Source organism: Cornus florida, unplaced genomic scaffold (assembly GCF_030987335.1).
Source record: "Cornus florida cultivar Cherokee Brave unplaced genomic scaffold, ASM3098733v1 CherokeeBrave_3.0.0_Hap2_Chr01, whole genome shotgun sequence".
NCBI lineage: Eukaryota > Viridiplantae > Streptophyta > Magnoliopsida > Cornales > Cornaceae > Cornus > Cornus florida.
Window position 1 is genome coordinate 46,832,421 of NW_026775571.1, and position 20,197 is coordinate 46,852,617.

Below are 20,197 nucleotides of genomic sequence, written 5' to 3' on the forward strand. Positions count from 1 at the left end.
ATTCAAAAGCAGATGACCAGAGACAAGATAGATATATATATATAGAGAGAGAGAGAGAAGGCTTATTAACTAAGTTTGCTAATGGTGCACGTCTCTGTCCATCTAGCTATATATAGAAATGTCGGTTTAGAGGGACACCGGTACATAGAAAATATCTATGAAGCATTAGAACTGTCTATCTAGTTCGCTACCATTTGACTTCTTACTTGTACATAGAAAATATCTACGAAAAAAACAAGATATACGGCAATAAAATAATGTCTTGTATTTGGACCTATATTTTTTAAAAGTTTAATGGGCTTAAAAGTTGTGTTTATTATATATAAATTATAAATTGAGTATATATATATATATATATAATAATAGTTATGTATTATCATATGTTTTGTTTTTTTAAAATTTATGGTATCGTCGTATTTGTGTTTTATCTTACTCTGTCCCGTGTCCCTCTAAACCGACATTTCTATATATAGCTAGATAGACAGAGACGTGCACCATCAAATGGTAGCAAACTTAGTTAATAAGCCTTCTATATATATATATATATATATCTTGTCTCTGGTCATCTGCTTTTGAATTAGGTAAGAACAAAGTACCAAAATGACATCTATTGAGGAAATCCGCAAAGCCCAGCGAGCTGAGGGTACGGCTACCATTCTGGCCATTGGTACTGCAACTCCATTCAACTGCGTCAGCCAGGCCGACTATCCTGATTACTACTTTCGAGTAACAAACAGCGAGCACATGATCGAGCTCAAAAACAAGTTTAAGCGGATTCGTATATTAAAAGACATATGTATATATATGCCGTACTATATTTACGTACAGTTCATAAACGGCTTTAATTTATATTTCCTTTTAAGTATTGTCCAGAAAGAAAAATAACAGTCGATTGAAGCTAGAACATGCATGCATACGAATCCTTAGTCTTTGCTCACACAGTCACACTGATATCTTTTTCAAGTTCTCCTTTGAGCAAATGCTGTTTGAATATTTGCCAATATATATATTGCGCATGTATAGTGATTTGTCATGGCTGGCATACTTAACATGTGCATGTGCTGAATGCCAATTAATGCTAGCTAGCTTAATATTAATTTATTCATTTATTTTCAGTATTTATTTTGAGACTTATATACGTGCAGGTGAAAAAACAATGATCAAGAAACGTTACATGTATCTGACCGAAGAGATGCTTAAAAAGAATCCCAATATGTGTGCTTTCATGGCCTCATCCCTCGATGCCCGTCAAGATATGGTGGTGGAGGAAGCACCTAAGCTCGGCGAGGAAGCTGCATCAAAGGCCATTCTAGAATGGGGCCAGCCAAAATCGAACATCACACACCTTGTATTTTGTACAACCTCGGGCGTAGACATGCCTGGTGTGGACTATCAACTCGCTAAGCTTCTCGGCCTCCCACCGTCCGTCAACAGGGTGATGATCTATCAACAAGGTTGCTTCACCGGTGGGATCGTTCTTCGTGTGGCCAAGGACCTGGCCGAGAACAACAAAGGAGCGCGCGTACTTGTGTGTTCTGAGATCACTACCATCATCTTCCGTGGGCCCTCCGAGACCCACTTGGACTCTCTTGTGGGCCAGACACTTTTCGGTGATGGAGCCTCTGCTATGATCGTTGGTGCAGATCTTGACATGTCGATCGAGCATCCACTGTTTCAAATTGTGTCTACGTCACAGACAACTCTACCCGACTGCATAGAAGCCATGAAACTATGTGGGTGTCACATTTTAGAAGCTGACATGGCATGATGACAAGTCAATACGACCATAGCCAAATCCTCCGTGGCAATTTTAAAAGTCAAAAGTCATGAAGGACCAAACTTCGAGCACCCTAAGCCCTGGTATCGCCCCAGGCCTATCAAGTCTCGAAAGATCAAATTTCGAGCACCCAAAGCCCTGGCATCGCTCCAGGCCCATCAAGCCTCGAAAGATCAAACTTTGAGCACCCAAAACCCTGGCATCACTCCAGGCCCATCAAGTTTCAAAAGATCAAATTTCGAGCACTCCAAGCCCTGGCATCGCTCCAGGCCCATCAAGCCTCGAAAGATCAAACATCGAGCACCCGAAGCCCTGGCATCGCGCCAGGCCCATCAAGCCTCGAAAGATCAAACTTCGAGCACTCCAAGCCCTGGCATCGCTCCAGGCCCGTCAAAACTCGAAAGATCAAACTTAGAGCACCCTAAGCCCTGGCATCGCTCCAGGCACATCAAGCCTTGAAAGATCAAATTTCGAGCACCCTAAGCCCTGGCATCGCTCCAGGCCCATCAAACCTCGAGGAGCCAATCCTCGAGCACCCTAGGCCCTGGCAACGCTCCAGGCCCATCAAGTCTCGAGAGACCAGCTCTCGAACGCCTCGAGTCCTGGCGTTACGCCAGATAATATCACTTCGAAGGATTGGAACCTAAGGAGGCTCGCAATTAAAGGATTGCGTATAACATGAAACAAAGGTAGGGCCTTCGTTGCTATAAGGAATCTATGTTTGGGAAACTTAGGAGGATCTTAGATTGGTGGATGAGAAGTCAAGAGGTGCCTTCGCTCTCAGCAAGGCCCGATTAACAAGATGATGGGATTATACATCTCATGACAGCAAACCTTAAAATCACATTTAATGCTATGTCAGGCTTGACCAACCGATGACCAAACAACATTTAATGCCCCTGATTAAGGGAGAAGTGACATGGCAATGTATGACAAGGCTCGAGCAAAGGATTAGACCCTTCAGACTCTTAAATCTCCAGGATTATTCACGTAATCCAGATCGGGAGTAATGCATGCGAGGAACCATGTGTAATACCCCTAATTTAAAAGGATAGACTTGGAATTTATTTAATTGTTGAAGTTGCTTTTTTATTTATTTAATAGTGAATTTGTTTTGATTTAATTGTGAATTAATTGTAAATTGTTTGATTTGTTTTAATTGAATTTTAAATTATTTAATTGTTTATTTGAATTGCTTGTTACTTGTTTAATTATGTGTTTAAGTTACATGACTTGTTTAATTGTTTTATTAAATTAAATTGTTTGATTTGTTTGCATTATGTTTTCTTTAGTAGAATTTATTGTTTTCCTTTAATTGAATTGATTATTAAATGTTTTAATTAATTATTAGTTATGAAAATATAATTAGGGTTTTTGTTTTTAGAAGTCACGTTTGTAGTCGACGCATGTTTTAATTAAGTTTTCTCCAGGCCGGTTAGGATTCTGTTAGGGCTTGATTTAATTTAGGTTTTGTATAACTCTATAAATAAACATAATAAAGTTAGGCCTAGGGTTTTAGAACCCTATTCACGTCTGTGGAGGTAGAGAAAGAACAGAGGAGGGATTTCAGTAGGAATCGCCAGAACTTTTGAAGATGACGTAGAGATTTTGAACAAAAGTCTCAAAGGCAAGTTCTAAACCTATCTCTTTCCCTTAGGCTCGTGTTCTTTGCATGACTAATTCAATTCTAGGATTTAATAAGGTTTAAAAATTGAACTGGATTGCATGTTTTAAATGCTTAAAACTGAATGTGTGTTCAAGTTGTTTAATGTTTGTATTAAATTCTTCGTTGCGTAATTTCTGTTTTAATTCATGTAAGTTGATGAGTAATGATTTTAATTAGTTCTATACCATGTTGGGAATCACTGGAATTAATTTAGTTTGAAAGTTTGGTGTGTTAAAACAGTTGGGGTTCGGGAATGCATAAACTGCTCGTATTAAACTCTTGATGCAAAATTCATGCTTTAATTGATTTTGGTAACTGAATAAAGAATTTAGTGGATTCTGGAATAAGTTGGAACCTGATTTAAACACTTACGAACCCTAGGTATGAAGGTCAGTTCATCGGAAACTCACCGGAATTTAAAACGATGAAGAACAGAGAGAGAGATATGGTCCATGGCTTAGAAATACCACCGATGCAAAATCCGACCCCCCAACGGGCAAAAAGGCAAAGATGAACAAGAAAGGGAAATTTGAAAACCAAAATTAACAAATGATTTCAAATTACCGTTTGGCCCTTGGCCACATTTCATACATGATTAATGAGACCCTATGGAAGAATAAAAATGGAATTCCCACACCCGATGCAAGCATAGTGAAGCAATGACTCGGCATTTTCCAATATTTTCATAATATTTCTTGAAGTTAAAAGTTACATAGAATACAATATAAATGTCATTGGCCTCCAGCCTCATCCATACATGTTAAATACATTGAACAAAGTATACTCATGTATACATTACATATATGGAATCAAATATACACATTTTGACATATAAGGCTACAAATAGGATTTCATGCCAACATTTACAATAAATGAGAACTTCAAGTTTACAAATAATCCAAGCATGATGTGAATCCCAAATCTTGATCCCGGTACCTGAAAAATGTCCCCACTACGTGGGTGAGTAACATAAAGCTACTAGGAGATGAGCATGCATCGACCTAGCATTTTACAATTCAATCACCTTAGGTGAAACATGTTAAAGGGGCTCATGCCACCTAACGTCTATGTCAAAGTGAGACTTAGGGATCATCCTAATCTACTCATGCAATTGAAATGAACTACGGCATACAAGTATACATGCTCAAGTACACTAAACCGTATTAAAACATGATATATGACATTTAAGTACACATGCTCACAAGTATACTAAATCATGTTAAACGGGATAAGCAATATCTAGCATACATACACAAGTATAAGATATATGTATAGAGTACTCATAAATCAAGTATACAAACACAAGTATACTAAGCTAAACACATACGCACAAGACAAGTATACATGGCACAAGTATACAAAAATGAAATCCGCATACACAAGACAAGCACACTAAGCGTAAATACACTAGATAGAGTTTAGATACACCAACAAGGATACAAGTTTAAGTATACAGTTTCAAGTATACTAAATGAGATCAAAATACATAAGCAAGCACCAATTCTCAAGTTACAAGTAATCTATGATTAACAACTTGAAATTGAATGCGAAATCATAGTAAAAAGACTAGGACATGTGGTTACTAGAACAAACAAGTGTTTCCGGATAATTGCGACCCACAAGGCACTACCTAGTGCGCACATGCATAAGTTAGCAATTACGACCCACAAGGTACTACCTAGTGCGCACTTATGACTTAGAAGACTCTTGTCTCCGTACTAGAGCCAAACCCTAGCTATCACGTGAAATATGTCCTTACAAGCTTTCCAAAATCAATAAGTCCAAAACTTATACAAAAATTAATAAGTTAGACCAAAGTTATACCAAATCCACTAATGCATAAAACCATCTTCCATGCACAAATAAGGTTGAATCCACACAAACCATGTCCTCTAATTCAAGTCTAGATAGCATATGACATGTCAAACCTCCAATATGCAATTTATACACCAAAACAAAAATATTTTATAACAATTGAACCATATTACCACACTAAGCCACAAGTACTAAATAAGTCCCAATTTAGTAACTAACTCCAAGGTAAACAATTGTAATATTCTAACAAGGTATACACATACACAAGATATATCTAAACAAGCTATGCAAGTCAATGATATTCTATATCATGCTAAGTCTAATTACCATTTCAAGATGCTTCAAGTACTAATTCTACATCAAATTAATAATATACTCACAAGGTGATTAAACGGACTACATTTCAAGGGTTTATCAACCTATTACATCCAATATCAATTTAAGTGACCAACACACTTAAAATAAAATTAATTAAGCTCATTAATTAATTTTTCTCTAGATTTTCAATCAACTCCAAATGTCTTCAATTTAACATAGGTTAAAGAACTCACCAAGTCTTACTTTAATATCACATTACAAGTTGATTTCATGCTTGTTTCAACTATGTGAATTCAATTTTTATAAAAGATAAATATTAAATAAAATTTGCATTTCTTATTCAAATGCTCCCAATTTAATATATGTCAACAAGTATACCAAGGCCTAAATTACTAGCATGCCACAATTTAATTCCAAGTTACACACAATCATATGAATTAAATATTAAACATAGAAAATAATTTAATTAAATTTCAAAACTTGAACTAAAGCATGCTTACAAGTTGTATATGCTTATAAAACAATCAATACAACATTAATATAAACCTAAGACATCCCCTACCTCGATTTGAGATGAAAATCTCAAAAGCCCACCGAAAAAAAGTGTTCCGAATTCAACGAAACTCCTAGGTTTTGTTGGGGACAACACGATCCACATGAACCCACAAGACGCCCCATGAAAATCACAACTTGACTTCAAACCCGAACTCAAAATTTGGCCAAAAATGGGTTCTAATAAGGGGGAAAGATGTGTGTGGTCAAGATAAACACAAAACGCGAAGGCACTACGACTTTTTAACAAAGGGAAGAAGGTTCAAATGAAAGAAGAAGGGTGGTAACCCCCTTGGGCTGCCATAGCAAGTTCTGGTCGTGCATGGAGAGGGGAGAAGATGACTTTGATGACTTTTTAATTTTAAGTCCCCCTATTTATAGAAAATCTCAAAAAGTGCCCCAAACGGGACCCGCCGTCCGAAAAAGTGAAATTTGAGCAGATGCACTCAAATGGCAAAACTCCGTGAACGAAAAAGATTCAAAATGAGAAAATATAAATAATGGAAGAAACGGCGTTAAAAACTGAGTCCCGAGCAGAGAGCTATGCCCCGAACAAGTTCGGCGACAACCGGGGCCACAAATCCTGAAACTGAAGAAAAACGACCAGAAGGAAATTCCAAGAATTTACGAGTCGACGAAAAGTGAAAATGAATCCCGTACGAGAATCCAGGCTCCAGGCGAAGTATTTTACAATAACTTTCATTAATTGCAAAATGGCCTCTCAAAAAAGGGTTAATTGCACTAATGCCCTAGAATGAAAATATCTTCCAAAAATATTTTCTTAAAAACCCCTGAAATAAAATATCTTCAAAATATATTTACGAAAAACACCCCAAGAAAAGAAAAAGATTCTGAAAAACTGTGCATCCGTGCCCCTATGGACACTGGGAGCAACTAGAGTACTTTCTTGCAAAAGTGAATATACGTATTTCGAGGAAACCACTGAAGATAAAGGCACGTGAAGTCAAAAACCAACTCCGAACACAAGGAGTGAGGTTATGCCAACCAAGTAACAAATGGGGAAAAGACAAAATAGGGAAAAGGACAAAATAGGGAAAAGGACGAAAAGTGAATAGTGTCAAAAAACGAAAAATGTGGAAATGACTTGGTCCTCAAAGGAAGTTGTCAATCCAAAGGAAAGAGTCTTAGAAACTATTTTCGAGCACTCGAGACGACACTAAGCGACGAGAAACTGAACTCAGAAAAGAAATTTCAACGAAAAAAATTCATCCGTAAAATTCTGAGGAAAAAAGAAAGGAAGGAAATGATCGGGTCATTACAATCTACTCTCCTTAAAAAGATTTCGTCCCTGGAGTCAGGAACATTCCCAGAAGAACTGAAAAAGGACCGTACACAAGGTCACACAAAAGAACAGATCATAAAGTGCCTAAGGACAACTCCAAATGTCTCAAAATCAATGAAGAGACACGAAACCGCGAATAGTGAGACACCTCTCCAACGAATTGACATACTAACCCAATGTCAACCACCTAAAAGAGATCAAGACAACTACATAACTAAACAAGGAACACAACCAGAAGCAACATGGCAGCACGAATACTGACTAAAACCCGCCCACAACGTACCCAAGGTGTGGTAGCATCCACAGTGTCAAATGCCCGCCCACACTCACATTACTAGCTAGGTAATGCAAGGTAGCATCGACGGCAACTAGCACTCGCCCACACACAACCTTGTTGGCCTAAGGATTTTATCTAAAGGTCAATCTTATGTTTTGATGATTACAAACCATTAATGATGTTTAAGTACTAGTGTTTTCATTGAGTGATATATAGTTGATCAATATTCAATCCTCAATGTTGAGTTAGAAGATCCATTCCAAGCATTACAAATACTCAAGCTATGGATTCAAGGAAGCCTTAAAAGTTGCAAGAGATCAAAGGCATATTCAATCAAAGGAAAACTCGAACTTCAAAGATCATTCAAGCATTTCAAAGAAAGAAAACAAGTCTTCATCAAGCCTAAACGATCATGGTCAAGAATGAAGAAAAGGGGTAGATAAGATGGTGAGAGCTTAAGATTTAATGTCAAAGTATTTTTGAATTCATTTGAAGCTCATCTCTATAGGACTATGCATATCATACATCATATACTCCTACATCATTAGCAATAGACTTTGAACTTCAATACACATATATTTAACATATGAAGTCTTTGCTAAGAATGAGTTAGTTCAAGCTTGCATAAGTTTTGAAAGAACTCAACTTAAGCTATAAATGCTAGGACCATGCACATTAATCACAATACTTATTTTGGTCTCTAGAAAGAAAAGGAAAAGGCATTGAATTTTATATTTCATCTTTAAAGCCTTTATTGCCATAATTTGGTAAATGACTCTAGGACACAATGCACTTGAAATTTAACATCTTCATATGTCCCTAGACTCCTAGAAACAGGCCTTGAACTAAATTGAATCATTCATCAAAGTCCTAGGTGCTAGAAAAATGAATATCTCAAAAGAAGCAATTTTCAGCCTAGAAAATTTCCAGACCAGCTTACACTCAAAATGCTATAACTATTTGTGTAGTTGGAATTTTTACATAAGGCCAGTGGAATTAGAAAGCTGACTTCGAGCTCTTGAGTTTAGACTCAAATTTCACCTAAAAAGGATTTGAATTGAGAGAGATATAACCATCACAAGATGACTGATTCTGCTCTGCGAAAATTCTGACTAGGTTGCACTAAAATGGCCATAACCATTTCTGTGTTTAGAATTTTTGAGCAAGGCTAGTGGAATTAGAAAGCTTACTTCAAGGTAATAAATTTAGACTCAAATTTCACCTCATTTGGAGTTTCATGGACTGAGTTATGTCCATTTGAAGTCATGAACTTTTTCTGTCCAAACCAATTCAGCAGCAGCCTTCATGAAGCAAGAGCCACCTCTATAAGAAATAGAGCCAGCTCTCTCAAGGCTAATAGAGCCTGCTCAATGAAATTTAGAGAAGGCTCAATGGGAATTAGAGAAGGCTCAAAGAATAGAGAAGGCTCCATGAAAAATTAGAGAAGGCTCAATGAGATGGAGAAGGCTCCATGAAATAAAAGAGAAGGCTCTTTCAATTCCAGTAGGCTTTTTAACGAAAAATTAGAGAAGGCTCAAAGAAAAGAGAGGGCTTAATTAAAAGAAAGAGAAGGCTCTTTTCCACAACTTCAGTTTTTGAGAGGGCTCAATTAAAAAGAGAAGGCTCAATTAAAAAAAAGAGAGGGCTCTTTTTTTGTTCCAAGTAAGCTACGAAAAATGCATCTTCAAAATAAAGAGCAGGCTCAAGTTTTTACAAGAGCAGGCTCTTTCTAATGAAAATGAACAAAGAGCAGGCTCACATTTTTACAAGAGCAGGCTCTTTCTAAAGAAAATGAACAAAGAGCAGGCTCTCTTGTTTACAGAGCAGGCTCCTTCTGGGGTTTTGAACTGCAACGGAAATATTTTCATTAATTGATCCCAACAACCTGTAACAGCTATATTGAGTCTCAAAATTCTATAAATACAGAGGGCTAGCATGCTGAATGGATCTACCATTTTGAGAGACATTACATTGCAAGAGAGCTTTTGTTCTCATCTTCTCTTCTTCTCTCTCATTTCACGCTTATTCTATTTTTGAGAGATTCTAGTAAAAGATCAAAAGGGCTTTTGCTCTTGTTTTAATCTTCATAGAGTTTCTGCTCTATTATACTACTTGAGAGAGCATTCAAGAACATTCATTCAAGTGCATCCAAGAGAGCTTTTTGCTCTACCATTATACAGAGCTTTTGTTCTACATTTTTTCCTCATCATCTCTCATACATTTCATACTTAGATTTTGAGTTTCACTTGATTTCATATATACTCTATTGTGAGGTTTGATTTGTATCAGTTCTTGAGAGAATTTCTTGTACTACAAATTCTATCTACAAATCTGCTGTAAGACTAAGAGGAAGAGTTTCCCTTAGCAAAGAAATTGTAAGGGCTGGTGTGGCCTATGTAAAACTAAGAGAGGTGGTCTCTTAGCAAGGATATTGTAAGGGTTGGTGTGACCCAAAGGAAGACTAAGAGAGGTTTTCTCTTAGCAAGGAGTTACTTCTAATCAAGGTTTGCTCTCCACCCGTAAGGAGAAGCTATATTGGATTGGGAAGTCTCAAGAGGGATCTTGAGCCGAGGAGTAGGAGTTTTCCGAACCTCGCAAAAATCGCCGTGTTATAGTTTGCAATTTCTCTTCCCTTATCTCTTTTATAATTGTGCTATAAATTGTTTACTTTCATATCTTGATTTCATATGTTGATTATTGCACAATAGGTTATATTGTTAATTAGAAATTGTATTTCTATAAATTACGAAAATTGGCCATTGACTCTATTCACCCCCCCTCTAGAGTCAATTCTTGAGTAACAAACCTGTACGGTAGCATGACAGTATAAAGCCCTAATTTATCACCTGCCTCCAATAAGCTCACCCGTGAAACCTATCGATACATATGATATCAATGTCAAACAATCATTACCAAAAGCACCACAGAAACTAGGCATTCTGTGAGAGTTGCGATATGGTCTAAAATGTCCGACCGGACCATTCTGGCCAATCCAAAACCCTGACAACAATGTCATAGGCACAGCTATGCTTAAGGCCTTAAATCCTCAATACTGGAAAAACTGACAACCACAAGTCTCAAAACACTATTGTCAACCACACCAGTCACGAATCCAAAGCCTGACAAGTCTATGCCTTTAAGCCAATGGATCGGACTTTACAAATTAAACAACATCATCATCGCCCTAATCACAACGACTCCCAACAAAACAATGCACTCAAAATCCTCCACGTCATTCTAAAGCTAACCTACTACAAGGCTACGCCTAGGAATCAAGACATCGGATCAAGCTCACACACACAATCCCGACAACCAAGGTCACACAACCCCAAACAAAGTGCGGAATGATAAAGGAAATGAACTAATAAAGCAATTAGTCATGCAACATACACGTATATATACGCAAGTATACTAAACAGTACTAAATCCATGGTGAACAAGTATACAGGCTCAAGTATACTAAATCAAAGTGAAATGAAATAAACAACGCGCAAGTATGCTAGGTACAAGTATACTAAACGTAAATGAAATTCTACGAATAATTTCATAGAAACAATATCGCACCATACAACTAAACACATAATATACAAGGGCAATCAAATATGCTACTTATCACATAGGGGTCAAGCATCAGAGACACGCTACACATCACTTATGACGCTAGCATGACAAGCAGATATAATAAATGAAAAACACATTATCTATATCTTCACATAACCACCAAATAGTCACATCCCTTAATATGTTTCTAAGGCATGCTCAAAACAACAAGGCATATAAACATGTAGGAATCACTATGCAAATAACAATCCTGCAAAATCACAAGCAAGAAGGGATGAAATGCCTCTCAGAAGGACAAACTCACGGAAAGTGAATCCCAAAAACCCGGATGAGTCTGATCTCTCTCCGTGAGGAAATGAATCATCTCCTAGAATGAACACTAAGGTTCCCGAAACAAAGAGTCTACAAGTCTTTCCCAAGACTGGTCCAAACACAAGGTGGAATCCTAACGCCACATAAAACAAACAACGGTGCAATGGATAGTCCCAATACTAACCATTACGAGACACCAACGAGAGAACTCAACTCAAGATGCCAATGAGTTCAATGAGAACTCTACAGGATCCTATCTATACAAAATCCCAAGTCTCCAAGGACGAGGGAGAATAATTAATTACACCAATGCAATTAATTACGCGTAACCACTCACACCCCAACCTTAGCTCATAAGAGCTGTCTAAGGCAAGACAAGAAGAATCCTAGGTCAACGTACCTATCAAATCTCCAACCATCACTCTAAGAAGATAAAACGCAAGGACCTCGCCATTGAGGCTCATGAAAATGAATCTCCCAATCCCCAAGGAAGGACTCGATTCAATCCGACTCGTCGTCCCATGGCTTTAGAAACAAAACCCCAATGACGTTATCACATTAAAGTCACCACGAAACTCCAAGAGATGATGCCCTAGCATCAATCTCAACCAACCAAGTTAGGACAACCCGCAATGCCTAAATAAGACATAAAATAAGTAGTTGTCACGTAATATAACAATGGACTAGTACTCACACAAGTAGAAAATAATCACATAAGGCATATCAATATAAGCATCATACAATCATGCTAAGAATAACAAGCACATGTAACATGCTAAGGCAAACAAGCATTACCATCATGCAAAGCATACAAGCGTGAATCAACATGCTAAAACGACAAACACATACAATATGTTGAGACCTACAAGTATATATAATGTACTAAGACAGACTAGTACATATAATATACTAAAGTAAACAACCATATATATCATGCTGAGACATTTAACGAAACTTCTAAACATACGTCCATATAAGCACGTAAACATGTGATCATATTCAACATGTTATCAAAAGCAATTAAACACATAGAGCATGGCAACACAAGCATGATATGCACCCAAAACCCGTTGTCTTAAGGTTTTCGAACCTAGGAGCTCTGATACCACTTGTGATGGCCTTGATTTTTCAAGCCAATGCGTCCTGTGATGAACCGTAGTTTGATCCGATAACGGATCCGAAATGCGGAAGCGAAAATAGAAAACAAGACTTTAAGAAGTCAAAGTGACCTTCCATGAGGTCATGGAACTCAATGAGAACTGATGCGGAAGTAAAAGACCAAAAATATGACAAATAAGCCCCCAGGGGCAAAATAGTCATTTCTGAAAACTGTGGACTCGGGTGCCACCGAGCACAGCGCTGGAAGGACAACGAAAAACTAATCAAGATGGACTTAAGAATCACTTAATTCGGAGTCCGGATGAAGAAGATATGAAACTCCAAAGTTTCATAAAATCAAACTTTTGGGTTTGAAATCAATACAGCAAGGGTACTTTACAAGGGATAAAATGGTCTTTTCAGATATAATTTGATGCAACCGTGTGTACCGTTATATAGACCAACAAAAACTAATAAACTTAGACTCAAAAATCACTTAATTTGGAGTCCGGATGATGAAGATATGAAGCCTCAAAGTTTCAAAAAAATCAACTTATTTTCCAGGTAAGAAATCTGGGCAGGAATAGTGTTTTTACAGCAAACAACATTTGATTTTTTTTTTAACGGAACTGAGGCTAAAAACGGACCCTTAAATGAGTTTTTCTGGAAAAACACAAAGAAGAAACCCCCCTTAAAATCACGTTTTCTACCCGGCTTCGTATAAGGAACGGAGAAAAACACGCTGTAAGATCCCTAAAATGCCCCTAGATCAGCCTAGGTCAAGAGGGACCCAAAAAGCTGCTACATGAAATTTCTTCAAGATCAGTCCACAACTGAGAGCAAAAACGGACTATCAAATGTATTTTTCTGGAAAAACACAAAAAAGAAACCCCTCTCAAAATCGAGTTTTCTACATAACTCATGAGAGAATTAAAAAAAAACTCAATGTAGAATGCCCAAAATGCCCCTCCATGAAATCTGGTCATGAGGGTCACAAAGCCGCTAAATTTAAAACTGGAAGCAGAACTTTGCAATGGATTTCTGGTATCAAGAAGACGTTTTCTGGAAAAACACGAAGAAGAAACCCCCCCTAAAATAACATTTTCTAAGTGACCATGTCAAAAGAAGAAAATAAAACTGATGTGAAAAGTCTAGAAAGCCCCTAGATCAGATTATGCAACAAAGTTTCAAAATGAGTCCATAGGAGGCTCATTTCACCAAGGAAGAAGGTTTTCCCAGAAACGACCATGCACGCAAACGTAACTTACCTATTAGGATGTGCTACAATGGTCCATGGCTTAAAAATACCACCGATGCAAAATTCGACCCTCCAACGGGCAAAAAGGCAAAGATGAACAAGAAAAAGGGAAATTTGAAAACCAAAATTAACAAATGATTTCAAATTACCGTTTGGCCTTTGGCCACATTTCATACATGATTTATGAGACCCTATGGAAGAATAAAAATGGAATTCCCACACCCGATGCAAGCATAGTGAAGCAATGACTCGGCATTTCCAATATTTTCATAATATTTCATGAAGTTATAAGTTACATAGAATACAATATAAATTTCATTGGCCTCCGGCCTCATCTCATACATGTCAAATACATTAAAAAGAGTATACTCATGTACACATTACATATATGGAATCAAATATACACATTTTGACATATAAGGCTACAAATAGGATTTCATGCTAACATTTACAATAAATGAGAACTTCAAGTCTACAAATCATCCAAGCATGATGTGAATCCCGAATCTTGATCCCGGTACCTGAAAAATGTCCCCACTACGTGGGTGAGTAACATAAAGCTACTCGTAGGAGATGAGCATGTATCGACCTAGCATTTTATAATTCAAGCACCTTAAGGTGAAACATGTTAAAGGGGCTCATGTCACCTAACATCTATGTCAAAGTGAGACTCAGGGATCATCCTAAGCTACTCATGCAATTGAAATGAACTACGGCATACAAGTATACATGCTCAAGTACACTAAACCATATTAAAACATGATACACGACATTCAAGTACACATGCTCACAAGTATACTAAATCATGTTAAACGGGATAAGCAATATCTAGCATACATACACAAGTATAAGATATATGTATAGAGTACTGATAAATCAAATATACAAACACAAGTATACTAAGCTAAACACATACGCACAAGACAAGTATACATGGCACAAGTATACAAAAATGAAATCCGCACACACAAGACAAGCACACTAAGCGTAAATACACTAGATAGAGTTTAGATACACCAACAAGGATACAAGTTCAAGTATACAGTTTCAAGTATACTAAATGAGATCAAAATACACAGGCAAGCACAAATTCTCAAGTTACAAGTAATCCATGATTACCAACTTGAAATTGAATGCGAAATCAAAGTAGAAAGACTAGGACATGTGGTCACTAGACCAAGCAAGTGTTTCCAGCTAATTACGACCCACAAGGCACTACCTAGTGCGCACATGCATAAGTTATTTCGGGCAATTACGACCCACAAGATACTTCTTAGTGCGCACTTATGACTTAGAAGACTCTTGTCTCCGTACTAGAGCCAAACCCTAGCCATCACGTGAAATATGTCCTTACAAGCTTTCCAAAATCAATAAGTCCAAAACTTATACGAAAATCAATAAGTTAGACCAAACTTATACCAAATCCACTAATGCATAAAACCATCTTCCATGCACAAATAAGGTTGAATCCACACAAACCATGTTGTATAATTCAAGTCTAGATAGCATATGACATGTCAAGCCTCTAATATGCAATTTATACACCAAAACAAGAATATTTTACAACAATTGAACCACATTACTACACTAAGCCACAAGTACTAAATAAGTCTCAATTTAGTAACTAGCTTCCAAGGTAAACAATTGTAATATTCTAACAAGCTATACACCTACACAAGATATATCTAAACAAGCTATGTAAGTCAATGATATTCTATATCATGCTAAGTCTAATTACCATTTCAAGATGCTTCAAGTACTAATTCTACATCAAATTAGTAATATGCTCACAAGGTGATTAAACGGACTACATTTCAAGGGTTTATCAACCTATTACATTCAATATCAATTTAAGTGACCAACACACTTAAAATAAAATTAATTAAGCTCATTAATTAATTTTTCTCTAGATTTTCAATCAACTCCAAATGTCCTCAATTTAACATAGGTTAAAGAACTCACCAAGGCCTACTTTAATATCACATTACAAGTTGATTTCATGCTTGTTTCAACTATGTGAATTAAATTTTCATAAAAGATAAATATTAAAAAAAATTTGCATTTCTTATTCAAGTGCTCCCAATTTAATATATGTCAACAAGTATACCAAGGCCTAAATTACTAGCATGCCACAATTTAATTCCAAGTTATATACAACCATATGAATTAAATATTGAACATAGAAAATAATTAAATTAAATTCCAAAACTTGAACTAAAGCATACTTACAAGTTGTATATGCTTATAAAACAATCAATACAACATTAATATAAATCTAAGACATCCCCTACCTCGATTTGAGATGAAAATCTCAAAAGCCCACCGAAAAAAAGTGCTCCGAATCCGACAAAACTCCTAAGTTTTGTCAAGGACAACACCATCTACATGAACCCACAAGACGCCCCATCAAAATCACAACTTGACTTCAAACCCGAACTCAAAATCTGGCCAAAAACCGGTTAAAGATGTGTGTGGTCAAGACAAACACAAAACGCGAAGGCACTTCGACTTTTTAACAAAGGGAAGAAGGATCAAATGAAAGAAGAAGAAGGGTGGCAACCCCCTTGGGCTGCCATAGCAGGTTCTGGTCGTGCATGGAGAGGGGAGAAGATGATTTTTTAATTTTAAGTCCCCCTATTTATAGAAAATCTCAAAAAGTGCCCTAAACGGGCCCCGCCGTCCGAAAAAGTAAAATTTGAGTAGATGCGCTCAAATGGCAAAACTCCGTGAACGAAAAAGATTCAAAATGAGAAAATATGAATAATGGAAGAAACGGCATCAAAAACTGAGTCCCGAGCAGAGAGCTATGCCCCGAACAAGTTCGGCGGCAACCGGGGCCACAAACCCTGAAACTGAAGAAAAACGACCAGAAGGAAATTCCAAGAATTTAAGAGTTGACGAAAAGTGAAAATGAATCCCATATGAGAATCCAGGCTCCAGATGAAGTATTTTACAATGACTTTCATTAATTACAAAATGGCACATCAAAAAAGGGTTTATTGCACTAATGCCCCAGAATGAAAATATCTTCCAAAAATATTTTCTTAAAAACCTCTGAAATAAAATATCTTTAAAAGATATTTACGAAAAACACCCCAAGTAAAGAAAAAGATTCTGAAAAACTGTGCATCCATGCCCCTATGGACACTGGGAGCAACCAGAGTACTTTCTTGCAAAAGTGAAGATACGTATTTCGAGGAAACCACTGAAGATGAAGGCACGTGAAGTCAAAAACTAACTCTGAACACAAGAAGTGAGGTTATGCCAACCAAGTGACAAATGGGAAAAGACAAAATAGGGAAAAGGACAAAACAGGAAAAATGACGAAAAGTGAATAGTGTCGAAAAACGAAACATGTGGAAATGACTCGGTCCACAAAGGAAGTTGTCAATCCAAAGGAAAGAGTCTCAGAAACCATTTCCGAGCACTCGAGACGATACTAAGCGACGAGAAACTGAACTCAGAAAAGAAATTTCAACAAAAAAAATTCATCCGTAAAATTCTAAGGAAAAAGGAAAAGAAGGAAATGATCGAGTCATTACAAAATAAGCGTGTGGATTTATATGGTTTAGTATGCTTATTTGGCCCTAAGTTGGTTTACTGTTTGGATGGGAGGAACTGCAAGATGTTTAAGCTTTGGTATTAAAATTCTTAGTGATGACTTGCAGTTAGTCACGTTCCAAAATTATTAAAAAAATAAACCTGTGAACATTTATATTCTGATTTGGTTGATTAGAATTAATTGGTTTACATGTATAACCTGTAGTATCAATTAATGGATATTTCGGAGTAGTATGGATTAAGCCTGTTAATTGACAACTATTTTATCATGCTTAATATGGAACAATTGATATTTGTACTTAATGTTTTATTGTCAATTGTGGAATGTATGAATTGGTTGATAGTTATATTTTTATTTATTCTATCAACTGCTGGATGGACTGGATTGTATGCACCGGTATGGGACGGTGACATACCAGGTTTGGATTAGCTCAAATTGCTAAGTCCTACCTACTTTGGAATAAGGGTACGGATTATAAAAATAGAATCCTCCTTATGCATAAGTCTGTGCGGTTGAATAAGCTGAACGACTTACTGAATTTCTTGTGGATGAATGTGAACGGATTTTAAATATATTTTATGGTACCGTGACATGAGCTTGAGTCTCAAAGTCGACGGTTAGGGAGCGTATATGCAGTAGGACGCGTAGCTGGTTATGCTAGTTGAGGTGTACCCTGTTAGGCTTAGGTAGTCATGCCCACTCCGGTGCGTTTTGCATGTTTCCTTCTACTCAGGTTGAGACCCGTATCATAGTCCAGTGAGAGTCCATAGTGTGGATATATATATATATATATATATATATATACACGAATTATATAGTTATTGTTGAGTTGGTTAGAGTGTATATGCATTTCGAGTCTCTGCTTGGATTGTAGTAGGATAAGACTTGTTCGTGGGCCTGACCCACTCCTATTTTTCAAGTGTACATCAGTTCCAGGCTTGAGCTTATTCGTGCTGAGCAGAGGCGACCACTCATTCTTCCGACGACGTAGGAGCTTTATTCATATGGTTTCTTTTAGTTTTTTAGTTCAGTTTGGTTTTCTTATTAGGGGTCTACAGGATGGATTCCCGAGTTGTACCGTTGGAGGTTTTGGAGTTGGATTATTATTATCTGGAATTTTAAGTATTTATTTTTAAAGGATTTTATATTTTAGATTTCTTTTAGTTTAAACTATTATTTCTTAAATTCACTTTGTATTCCGTGTTCGTTTTTAACATATTAATTGTTTGATATCCCTCGGGTTTGGGCCTGTGCCTGATCGACCCGTGTCTCGGATCTAAGGGGTATCACACCATGCATGGAAGGGACCATTGGATAATAACCAATGGAATCCGGAGCTATAAATAGTATTGTCCAAGGAATAACCAACAAAGAAGAGGAAGCTATCATAAGATACTGTGTACTCGCCCTACCACCATCTTTATCATGTTAGTTGGTCCTCTTCTCCTCCTCTTACACTGAGCATCTCCTCTATTTTCCTTCGTCTTTGTATTTCTAATATTACCTTTATATCATTGTTTACTATCTAATTAAAAAAGAACCCCTACAAATTACATTTGCGTGAGGTGGGACTCACATTTCATTTAGGAAGGGAAGTACCTGCATTGATCTCCACAAACATCGATAAGTCCTTAAATGAAGCTTTCGGTCCGTTTGGCATCAATGATTGGAACGAACTATTTTGGATCATTCACCCTGGTGGCCCAGCTACTCTTGACCAGGTCGAGGCCAAACTCGGTCCCCAGAAGGAGAAATTGAGGGCAAGTCGGCACGTGCTGAGCGAATATGGTAACATAATGAGCGCTTGTGTTTTGTTCGTTTTGGATGAAATGAGGAAGAAATCTATGGAGGATGGGAAGGCCACCACAGGTGAAGGGAAGAATTGGGGTGTTCTCTTTGGGTTCGGTCCTGGTTTGACAATAGAGACTGTGGTGTTGCATGGTGTCCCTACAACTCTCTGACTGAGTTTGTTGCTATTTGGAACTTATTAGTAATACTCGTTGTTGTTAAATATGTATCTTAAATTTTGGGGAGGATGAGTTAATAAATAAAATAAATTTCGAGGAGGATGTTTAATATATGCGACTTAATAAAATCACCATTAGCGTGTTTAGAATATATTCTTATTATTTTTAAGATTATCATATATATTTGTGCTAAAAATGTTTGAAATTATTCTAAAAGTGTCGACGAAGTGTCCAAAATAGTAAAAATTTATTTTTATTTACGAACACCTATATGAAATGTTGTACAGTGTCCAAGAAGTGTCCAACGAGTGTCGATGTCCGACACGGACATGACATGGATACAACTCCTTCATAAAGTGTTTGTGCTTCATAACTCATAAAGTATTAGATCTCAGAATCGATTACTGCTAGGTGCAAACAAATTCAACAATTCTTTGGAAGGGGTGTGTGAGTACCAACTAGGAAAACAAATGAAAAGGGATTGATTTAATATGGTGAGGTTTTGTAAGGAAAAGATTTAAGTTAGTAAAAGATTGGAATTAAACCTTTAAGCTTTTGGCTCTCAACCAACTCATATGCATGTTAGAAAGAGAGAGAGATAGAAACTACAAAGGGAGGATTGGTGTGCGTGAGAGGGGTTAAACCCTACGACTGTTAAGGCGCCACATCAACAACTTATTTGCTTAGTAAAGACATTATCGTTTGGACTAGAGCAGGCCATTACGAAGCTT

General features: G+C 37.0%; 1 protein-coding gene across 1 annotated transcript; it reads left to right on the plus strand.

The window, feature by feature from the left end:
• Window positions 1-600: 600 nt before the first annotated feature.
• On the plus strand, window positions 601-19,460 carry LOC132295918 (chalcone synthase 2-like). The gene is made up of 3 exons (XM_059794183.1): window positions 601-778; window positions 1,146-1,720; window positions 19,038-19,460. The coding sequence occupies exons 1-3, from the start codon at window positions 601-603 to the stop codon at window positions 19,458-19,460; spliced, it is 1,176 nt and encodes a 391-aa protein (XP_059650166.1).
• Window positions 19,461-20,197: the final 737 nt, after the last annotated feature.